The sequence below is a fragment of the Dipteris shenzhenensis genome, chromosome 16 (genome assembly GCF_047967505.1).
Source record: "Dipteris shenzhenensis isolate YYH24624 ecotype China chromosome 16, Dip_SZ_1.0, whole genome shotgun sequence".
Taxonomy (NCBI): domain Eukaryota; kingdom Viridiplantae; phylum Streptophyta; class Polypodiopsida; order Gleicheniales; family Dipteridaceae; genus Dipteris; species Dipteris shenzhenensis.
Genome location: NC_141611.1, coordinates 14,978,203 through 14,989,326, shown reverse-complemented (window position 1 = coordinate 14,989,326; position 11,124 = coordinate 14,978,203). Strand labels below are relative to the sequence as shown.

At 42.5% G+C, this 11,124-nt stretch overlaps 1 protein-coding gene across 2 annotated transcripts; it reads right to left on the bottom strand.

Annotated features, from left to right (window-relative positions):
• Nucleotides 1-6,856: 6,856 nt before the first annotated feature.
• Nucleotides 6,857-9,156, bottom strand: LOC147892595 (uncharacterized). Of its 2 annotated transcripts, none has more exons than XM_087387571.1 (3): nt 8,502-9,156; nt 7,971-8,056; nt 6,857-7,560 (listed from the first exon to the last, which is right to left on the bottom strand). In XM_087387571.1, the coding sequence occupies exons 1-3, from the start codon at nt 9,119-9,121 to the stop codon at nt 7,334-7,336; spliced, it is 933 nt and encodes a 310-aa protein (XP_087243697.1). In that variant the 5' UTR covers nt 9,122-9,156; the 3' UTR covers nt 6,857-7,333. The 2 variants fall into 2 exon arrangements, with proteins under 2 accessions (XP_087243697.1, XP_087243698.1); XM_087387572.1 differs by having other exon boundaries at nt 7,971-8,047; nt 8,502-9,154.
• Nucleotides 9,157-11,124: the final 1,968 nt, after the last annotated feature.

Genomic DNA, 11,124 nt, shown 5'->3' with positions numbered 1-11,124 from the left:
CACTATGGTGGCATGAGATTAAATAGTGGCTCATGATTCTATAATTGGATGGGCTTGTATGCCGGTGATTATTTTTAGGTCAAAACAAGCAATCTAGTCCCCGTCACCACGGTGCCCTCACCTTCAACTGATGAAGCCTTGCATGGCAAAGAATGTTTGCAAAATCAAGCACTATGCGGGCGGCCAGGCATGTGATTAATTGGCGGATCAAATTTTGATTAATCGAAGGTGGCTCATGATTATTTGGATGGCACTAGTGGGCCTCCAATCACTGCGGTGGCTTGGATTTTGATTAATTTAAGGTGGCTTATTAAGATGGCTCATGATTATTTGGATGGCACCATTGAGCCTCCACTCACCCCCGCGATGGCTCAAATTTTGATTAATTTAAGGTGGCTCATTAATATTAGAGTGACATTGTTACTATTTAACTATGGCCTCAAAAAATGGAGAATGCTATTTGGCTACTTTGCTCTCATCTGTCCTTGCTCTTCTACTTTGCTCCATGCTCCCTCCTCCAACTCTCATCTGCCCTGCTCCATTGCTTTGCTCCACGCTCCCTCCTCCAACTCTCATCCACTCATTTGCTCCCCTACTCATTTGCTCCATTGCTCACCCACTCTTTTCACCATGGTAGGACCCACAAGAAACGTAGTCAACAATACTAACCCCCTTGATACAACGTGATCCCAATCTTGTTTGGTTTCTCATACAAGGTCATTGTGTTGCACTCGCTAGGACTTGAAATGCCTGCTCTTGTGGAATATCTTCATAATCTCCATCGATTGCCCCCACATCTCCATGTCACCACCTTGATGGCATGCACATAGTTGGCCTCTTTATGACTGTGATCTATGGAGTCCCTAGAGATGTTGATGAAGGGCTAAGGATTTTAGGACAGAGTTTTCTCGTGTTGTTGGGGGGACCATATTTTGAGTCTTGCATTTGTGCACGGTCTTCGGCCTCTCCATTGTCTAGTCCTCCATCATCTCCCAATAAATTCAGACACAACAAGCTAGGATGGCCTCTGTGAATATGATAATGTATAGCGGTCTATCAACAATCAACAATACAGAGTTATCCTCTTTGCAACTTTTGCCCAATGAGGCTCATAACCACTCAGTAATGGTTGAGTGGTTATCCTCACTGAATGTAATCTTTTGGGCTCTAAGGCTCTTAGTAATTGATGAGTGGTCATAAATGGAATCTCTTTTGCTCAATTTCTACTCCATGAGGCTCTCAACAATTGCTAAGTTGGTGGTTTTTATAAACTATCTTTGGATGTAGATGTAATCTCTTTTGTTCAATTTTTTGTCGATGAGGCTCTCAACAATTGCTGAGTTGTTATAAATTGTCTTTGGATGTAATCTCTTTGTTCAAATTTTATACTTGCTGGGTGTAATCTCTTTTAAGTTTCAACTTTAATATGAATAATACTATTATTGTGATCACTGCTGGTAGCAATCGTTTTGCTGGTAATGGTCGTTGCACAAGCCATTGTGCACAAGGAAATACATATTCCTTGGTTTTAGGACTAACTACAAGCATCATCATAATAGTTCCAAGAACTAGCGTGGTGGTTGTAAGGAAATACAGTTTCCTTGGTTTAGGATTAACTGCAACCCACACTAAAATAGAACCAACACTATGGTTGCACAACGAAATAGATTTTCCTTGATTTTAGGATTAACTGTAAGCAGCACTTAAATAGTTCCAAGAACCAGTGTAGAACCAACATGGTGGTTGCAAGGACATAGAGATTGCACGAAGGAGGGCATAATTGCTTGTGTAGTGACATGTGTCAAGCTCTACTATGTTTAGAACAACAAGTTTTGATAGGCTGTGTCTAATTATTATGCTAGTAAGGCAATCATTACGTTGGGATTTTTTTTGTCAAGAGCTTGAATTCGCCTGAAATTCAAAATATCGACCACCTATGCATCACGTTGTGGTCCCAAGATTGCCCCTAAAATAGTTTTACGATTGGCTACACCTGATCGTGCATTGACCTACCATTATGTAACAATTCCAAGAATGACTCCCCTATCGATGCATTTTTCAATTTTAATTGTGCATACTTACATCAAAGACAATGTTCAGAGTGTCTTTAGACAAGTGAAAAACACAAACACATCTCCACTTCTGACAATAAGGTGCCAGCAGTTGGAGTATAGTCGAACAATAGACGGACTCTAAAAGACTATCACGAGATGTAAAGAGGACAGAGAGGAAATCTTGCAAAAGGTAGTATGCTTCTTGTATATTATGTTTTGATAGAGAATACATCAACTCAATAACTCAATCTCTCAACAGGAGCTGATACAAGTTTTTATAGCCATTCGAGATCAGTCTGACTGTTGTAAGGCAACAGTAAGTTTCAAAATGTAACAGTCCTAGTCAAAAACATTATGTGGTGGATCAACTGACCCTATAGCTACAAAATTGTTCTAATAACTCCCTCTTACCAGAGGTGTATTTGACCTATCCCATGGTTAGTGGTCACGTGGGTGGAGGCTATGCCTTCAACACCTGGCACTTTCAGTGGAGAGGCTTTTTCTCAAAAAGTCGACACAAACCCTTCACTAAAAATACTCCTTCAAGCGCACCTTGAAGGTATGTGAAGCATTGAGATCAATTAGTGTTCCCTGAGTGATAACTGGATCTACAATCTTGGTTTCTTCTTTCTATTCTTGAGTCTCTGGTGTTGGTTCTGCTCCTTCGGGCTGTTCCTTGGTTCTGTTAGGGCTGGCACACTTGGAGTGGCTTGGGGTAGCTTTGAATTCTGTGCTGGCACCTTCCTCTTGCTGATCTGCTGTAAGCTTAGGAATCTGGGTCATGAATTCTGCAGGGTCATTGAGGGGGGGATTTCAAGGGATGCAAATAGCTAGTGCAACTTAGCCCAATTATAGAAATCTAAATGTGAATTTCAAAAAATCAACATTTTTAGCTTCTCAAAGTGGCAACTCTAATTAGACCTCCCATGGGACAGTAAAAAATAGTGTGTCAAAAATTATATATATATATCATATGTGCGCCTTTATTAACAATACCTTGCAGGCAGTGCTCTCCTTACAATTTTGAAACAAGGTAGGGATCCCAATATGGCCCTGTCTTTTGGAGTGTCATTATAAGTCCAAGTGTAAGTAGCTTGATAAATATTTCGAATAACTTGTGAAAGGAAACGATAGGTGTAAATTGGAAGGAAAGGAAAGGGAGGGAGAGAAGAGGGAGGGGAGAGAGAGGGAGGGAGGAGAGGGCTGAGTGCAGGGGAGAGGGAGGGGAGGAAGGAGAGGGCTGAGCGCATGTAGGGGAGTAAGGAGGCGCGACGGATCAACGATGACGAAGGTAGAGGGCAAGCGATTAGAGACGGAGGGGGAGAATTGCATATTAGGCATAGGTTAATTGAGAGAGGGGGGGAGCAATAGCTAATTAATTAATTATTAGACAAAGAGATCCATCTTTAGAGAGAGATACCTAACGAAAGACAAAAGCTTTAGGATAAAAGACAAACATTTAGGACCTCCATAAGCAAACAAAAACCTTAAATCCTAAATATATTAAAAGCCCTTAAACTTCTACTAACCCACATTTAAGCCTCAATACTAGCCATAATTTGCAAGATCGAATTGACCAAATGAACTAATTTCAAAACTATGGCCCTGATTAGCAACTCACTAACCAAATCATCCCTTAGGACCCTTGCAGGCCAAAAAAGTATCCCTCCAATTACTTTAGGCCATGTTTCCTCCTATGTTGAGTGACCTCTCTATCTCTCCCCCCCCCCGCTGGCACACCTGGAGTGGCTTGGGGTAGCTTTGAATTCTGTGCTGGCACCTTCCTCTTGCTGATCTGCTGTAAGCTTAGGAATATGGGTCATGAATTCTGCAGGGTCATTGAGGGGGGGATTTCAAGGGATGCAAATAGCTAGTGCAACTTAGCCCAATTATAGAAATCAAAATGTGAATTTCAAAAAATCAACATTTTTAGCTTCTCAAAGTGGCAACTCTAATTAGACCTTCCCATGGGACAGTAAAAAATAGTATGTCAAAAATTATATATATATATCACACGTGCGCCTTTATTAACAATACCTTGCAGGCAGTGCTCTCCTTACAATTTTGAAACAAGGTAGGGATCCCACTATGGCCCTGTCTTTTGGAGTGTCATTATAAGTCCAAGTGTAAGTAGCTCGATAAATATTTCGAATATCTTGTGAAAGGAAACGATAGGTGTCAATTGGAAGGAAAGGAAAGGGAGGGAGAGAAGAGGGAGGGGAGAGAGAGGGAGGGAGGAGAGGTCTGAGTGCAGGGGAGAGGGAGGGGAGGAAGGAGAGGGCTGAGCGCATGTAGGGGAGTAAGGAGGCGCGACGGATCAACGATGACGAAGGTAGAGGGCAAGCGATTAGAGACGGAGGGGGAGAATTGCATATTAGGCATAGGTTAATTGAGAGAGGGGGGGAGCAATAGCTAATTAATTAATTATTAGACAAAGAGATCCATCTTTAGAGAGAGATACCTAACGAAAGACAAAAGCTTTAGGATAAAAGACAAACATTTAGGACCTCCATAAGCAAACAAAAACCTTAAATCCTAAACATATTAAAAGCCCTTAAACTTCTACTAACCCACATTTAAGCCTCAATACTAGCCATAATTTGCAAGATCGAATTGACCAAATGAACTAATTTCAAAACTATGGCCCTGATTAGCAACTCACTAACCAAATCATCCCTTAGGACCCTTGTAGGCCAAAAAAGTATCCCTCCAATTACTTTAGGTCATGTTTCCTCCTATGTTGAGTGACCTCTCTATCTCCCCCCCCCCCCCCCCCCCTTCCCAAATCAACATGTCCCTCTTTTCCCTACCCCCGCTCTCTCTCTCTCTCTCCCCCCCCCCCTCTCTTTCCAAATCAGCTCTGACTTCTGTGCTGGCACCTTCCTCTTGCTGATGATCTGCTGTAAGCTTAGGAATCTGGGTCATGAATTCTGCAGGGTCATTGAGGGGGGGATTTCAAGGGATGCAAATAGCTAGTGCAACTTAGCCCAATTATAGAAATCTAAATGTGAATTTCAAAAAATCAACATTTTTAGCTTCTCAAAGTGGCACCTCTAATTAGACCTTCCCATGGGACAGTAAAAAATAGTGTCAAAAATTATATATATATATCATATGTGCGCCTTTATTAACAATACCTTGCAGGCAGTGCTCTCCTTACAATTTGAAACAAGGTAGGGATCTGTCTTTTAGAGTGTCATTATAAGTCCAAGTGTAAGTAGCTCGATAAATATTTCGAATAACTTGTGAAAGGAAACGATAGGTGTAAATTGGAAGGAAAGGAAAAGAGAAAAAGCAAGTGAAGGTGAAGGAATATCGGGAAAGGTAGATGAGTGAAAGAGAGGTGAGAAAGAGGTGAAAAGGTATGTGTGTGTGTGTGTGTGTGTGTGTGTGGTGGATGGGCCATTAAATAAAAGTGAGGACGTGCCTATTTTGATAAGATTAATATAAATGTGGTGTCATACAAGAGACAATAGGCCCCCCAATGAGAAAACTGTGCATTTAATTAATTTATGCCCCTAGTAGGATGGGGGAGTAAAGTAATCAAAGGTAAGGCTTCGTTGAATTTTTCGCACAAATTCGAAGAAGATTCGAGAAAAGTTTACAAGCTTCTTGGAGAAGCTTTTGGTGTCTAGAAGGTTATGCTGGCTACTATAAAGAGCAAGCTAGCTTGAAGGGAGGAGAAGGGGGGTTGTGAAATCCTCCTTGAAAGAAAGAACGAGACAAGAGGGTTGAGGGGAGGAAGAGGGAGACGGAGGACCGAGTGCAAGGGAGGCGGGGAGGGAGAGAAGAGGGAGGGGAGAGAGAGGGAGGGAGGAGAGGGCTGAGTGCAAGGGAGAGGGAGGGGAGCGAGGAGAGGGCTGAGCGTATGTAGGGGAGTAAGGAGGTGCGACAGATCAACGATGACGAAGGTAGAGGGTAAGCGATTAGAGACGGAGGGGGAGAATTGCATATTAGGCATAAGTTAATTGAGAGAGGGGGGGAGCAATAACTAATTAATTAATTATTAAACAAAGAGAACCATCTTTAGAGAGAGATGCCTAACAAAAGGCAAAAGCTTTAGGATAAAAGACAAGCATTTAGGACCTCCACAAGCAAACAAAACCTTAAATCCTAAACATATTAAAAGCCCTTAAACTTCTACTAACCCACGTTCAAGCCTCAATACTAACCCTCATTTGCAAGATCGAATTGACCAAATAAACTAATTTCAAAACTATGGCCCTGATTAGCAACTCACTAACCAAATCATCCCTTAGAACCCTTGCAGGCCAAAAAAGTATCCCTCCAATTACTTTAGGCCATGTTTCCTCCTATGTTGAGTAACCTCTCTATCTCTCTCCCCCCCCTTCCCAAATCAACATGTCCCTCTTTTCCCTTACCCCGCTCTCTCTCTCTCTCTCTCTCTCCCCCCCCCCCCCCCCCTTTTTCCAAATCAACTCGCTAGTGCTCACAAGTATTTGTACTCACTTGTTTATTTATTTAATGATTTATTTACTTTATATATATATATATGCAAGATATATATATATATATATATATATGCAAGAGATGCAACAAGGGGAGTAATTGCAACTGACACACTGTTTACTCTCTCACACACACACACATAGAGAGAGGAGGGGGTGTGGAGAGCGCCAAAAGAGAGAGAGAGAGAAAGAGAGAGAGAGAGAGAGAGAGAGAGGATGTGTGTGTGTTTGTGTGCGCGATTTTTAGAGAGAAATGAGAGAGAGAGAGTGTGTGGGGGGGAGGGCGATTTCCTTAAATTTTATCAAAGCTTGAGATTTGTAAATGAAGCCTTATATTTTATTCGTCTCTCGAAAACCAAAGGCAGCTGAGCACCCCTTCATAGACGGGTCCTGCTATTCGTATATACAAACAGTAACGACCTACTTCACCTAAATCGAAACTATAGGAGGCTAGAGGTATACATAACCATAAAATTAAAACGACGTGAGACTAGATGACGTACAAATGCGATAAAATGATCAGAGCAGTACTAAACTCTTTCGAATTTATTTGCAGGATTGCAACACGATGGATCAGAGAGTAAGCTGCGCATCCGAAATGGAGGAAGCCGAAGAAGAGTGAAGAGACGAGAGCTTGGTGAGGATGCAGAAAGACCTGCGCATGCATGGCTATGGAGTTACCAGCTACGTGAAGATGACTACATCGAGAGCTTCCGGCAATCATGTCCAAAGCTGACGGCAATCACGTCCAAAGCTTGGTGACGATACACTGTTGTTGCAAAGCTGGAATGGAAGGCTATGGCAGGGACTTCACAGCTCCTTCTCATTGTTTGTGAACCCTGCAGTTTGCTTGAGCTTCTCGGCTGCAGTCGCTGCCGCTTCTTGGAACTGCTGCTTCGCCGCCTCCGTCCCCTCCTCCATCGCACCCATCTTCTCCTTCAGAATTTCGGCAGCGCTTCCGCCCTTTTGCTTAGCCTCTTCCATGGCCTCTTCCGCTGCACTCCTCGTTGTTGCTTCTGACCCCTGCTGCGCTGTCCCTGCACGCCGCATCACGCGTTAATAAAGGATTGTCCCCTTAAATAGCTCTCCTCAGATCACACAGTTTGAGTACGGCCTACATTTCATTTTCATTGGGGTGTTACAACTGTGAATTCTTTTTCCTTTTGATGGAAGTATAAAGATCACACAGTTTTGAGTACGGCCTAAATTTCATTTTCATTGGGGTATTTCAACTGTGAATTCTTTTTCCTTATAATGAAGTATGAAGATGTGATAATGTTTCATTTTCATTGGGGTATTTCAACTGTAAACTCTCGAGGTCCAACAATAGAGAAATGAAAATTCATGAAAATTCTGTGTGAATGGAAAGAGGGCTCATTTTGATTTTAAATATTAGGCACAGGCACTGAGTTACTGGTTTGACACAGCTTGATCAAAACAAATATACCGGAGGCGTAGTTGCCCAGCTTGTCTTTCACTGACGATAGCTGCTCTCCCGCCTGCTTTGCGAGCTCTTCCGCTTCTCTGTACAGACTGATAACATTCTTTAGTTCGATTAAAAACTAATCATCCAGTTCTTCCATTCATCCATTTAGAGACTGATCTCTTCCTTTAGTACGATTAAAAACTTCCATTTACCCATCATCACATTCCCATTTACGACGTCGAAACACTACCACTACAAGTTTGACAGCCCAAATTGTTATCTATGTAAACACTCCCCCACTACAAGTTTGACAGCCCAAATTGTTATCTATGTAATCACCTTACTAGTGATCAGACCCGAAAACAGTAACAAGCTAATAAGAGGAAGACGATTTCAGTGTGAAGAAAATCATGCTCACACTAACAATCTCGGATCCAAATCGTGCACACCGTCACAAGCTCAGCTGAACAACCAATGGACAATAGACAAGAAAAACAATTCCAGTTTACGAAAAGAGTTATGTTAATTAAAAATTAAAACGCAAATCCTTACTTCGAAGCGGCATTTGCTAAGGATTGAGCTTTATCGTAAGCCCAGTTTGTCCATGTTGGGGTTCCCTCTTGAGTCTCCTCAAGTGTATCTTCCACACGCTCTTTCGTAGCCTGGGCACTCTCTTTCGCACCTTTGCCAACCTCCTGGCTCTTCTCTTTCGCGGTCGCTGCAGTTTCTTTTAAGGTCTCCCCTGACTCCTCGCCCTTCTGCTTGGCCTTTTCCGCAGTCTCTTTCAATTTCTCCCTGGACTCCTGCGCTTTCTGCTTGGCAGTCTCCGTAGTTTCTTTCAACTTCTCTTGGGACTCCTGCGCCTTAGCATCAGCGGCCTCTTGGGCAGACTGGGCATGCTCGCCAACGTGGCCACTGGTCTCCTTGGTCTTGTGAAGCAAGTCCTCGACAGTGCCGGCAGAGGCAAGAGGAGGCCGGGGGGCAAGGATACTAACAAGAGAAAAAGCCAGGAGGCAGAGGAGGGCGAAAGAGGTCTTGGACATGGTGAAAGATGGGAAATGAGGGTAAAGCTGAAGAAGGGTAGAGGAAATGAAAGCTATGGATGGATTGAAAAGAGCAGACTGATTCTGAAGAAGGATGGAAGGTGGAAAAACATTGAAGGAGGGAGGCATTTAGAAGGCAAACCGATCGGGGGGTTCTGGAGAGAGTGATGCGCATAGATTGGCGACGCGTATGAAGGGTGGTGTTGCTCGCTGGTGCTCCCATGTGTCCTTCCCATCTTCACTTTCATTCTCTCTTCCAAGTGGCCACATTCCTCTTCATCAAATTTCAAACTCTTTCATCCTTTTTCTGTCCTTCAAAGGCTGGGGTCGCCCGTCATGCGATCTAAGACGTCGGATTAAAATATCTGCACAATGGTAATTTGCACCCTGCCCGGAACAGCCGCCCGTTCTCAAAGATGGACAGGTGGAGCGCTCCCCATGCCTATGACGGAAGGGAAAGGGAGGGGGTCCACCTTTCCCCCTCATAGAATGGCTCGCGGGCTGCCCGCATTACATTTACACACATTGATTTCGAAGGATCTCTTGTAGTACCTTTAAGCATTAATAGAAGGTCCCTTTCTTTGGAAAACAAGCTCGACAATCCACTAAGGCCCTACTTTTGCAAATTTTTGGCCTGCCCTCAAGGAGGCTTATGTTGAGACGATGGCCCTTGACAGCGAAATTGCTTATTTTTGTATTTATTTTATTTTTCAGGAAAGTACTCAGCAGTTCCACCATTTTCTCCCACTTCTTCTCATCTGTCTCTCTCTCTCTCTCTCTCTCTCTCTCTCTCTCTCTCTCTCTCTCTCTCTCTCTCTCTCCCTCGTCTCCCCCCACTCTCAATCTCCAAGCCCACATTATCGTGCTGTAGCCTAGAAGCTTCACCCTTGCTCCAACTCCTTTTGGGTAGGCCTTATGAATGAAAGTCATTCAACTTGTTTAATTATTTTGAGTTTTGGATTGTTTGTGAAATCGAGATATGGATTTGGTTATAATATCCTTGAATGGGTAGTATAGTAGTAGATGTTCATGATAAAAATTTTCTGGATCCTTGAATTTATTGAACTTAACAAATCTTGTTATTTTGTCCTTCTTTCTCTTTTTGCTATAGGAGTTGTTGTGGTTGTATTGCGCAGCAAATGTTGCCAAGCAGATGTCCTCCATGCCTCTTCCTTTCAAGCATTTATCGATTATTGAACCGTAGGATATTTCCGTTGAGTCATTTGGGAGATGTTGGAGTTTATCCTTACGTTTAAGTAGAAATGCCCTCTTCTCTCTTTCGTTTGTGTTGAGGAATTGAAACTCTCTAGTAGACCTGTGGAGTGGCAAGGACAATGCAATGAAGGAAGCAAGTTGTGCGCTCATCTGTTGGAAGTGAAGGAAAGCGTTTCCCATTTTGTGCATTCTTTCTTGAATGGTTGAGCTTTCATACATGCAGAGCTTCATGGTTCTTTTCAATGTCTGAGTTATGTTGTTGTCCATTTTGGTAATATAGGATGTATAATACGAAGTTGCTGCATATGGATCCATGATGTATTGTATGCCCATGTTTGATTGCCATAAGTAAATGATTTTTTTGTTGAAGGCGTTTGTGAATATGTCTTTGGTGGCTCTTTTGAGAAACAATGTTGGTTTTGTGATGCTTGATTTTAGTGCTAGCAAACATGTTGCAATGTCAATTTACAAGTGCTCGAGCCATTCGTTGAATGTCATTTGTGTTTGTGTTTGCAAGTTACTAAGCTCCTCATCAACCTTTTGTTGTATTAGTTGGTACTTCCTTCTCTCTTCTCCTTGAGTAGGTGTTAGAATCATTGTTTTATGTAGTGGTGGTTTTGGGTAGTGGAATCGACAAACCCTCTTGTTGTTCTTGGTGCATATTGATGCATGTCTATGTGTTTGTATTTCTTTCATATTGTGATTCAAGAAACTTTTATCACATGTAATGTGTTTGTTTATAAAGGATATCACTTGCTCCATATTTTCACATTTCTTTTTTGGTGCATCTTTCACCCATATGATTCCATGCTCATGCTAGCTTCCTCTATTTTGGAATTTGGCCACAAAGAAATAGTCGTGAACATTCCCTATTAAGCTTGATTCTTTCTGTAGTAAAGATAACATGTGTTGCAACA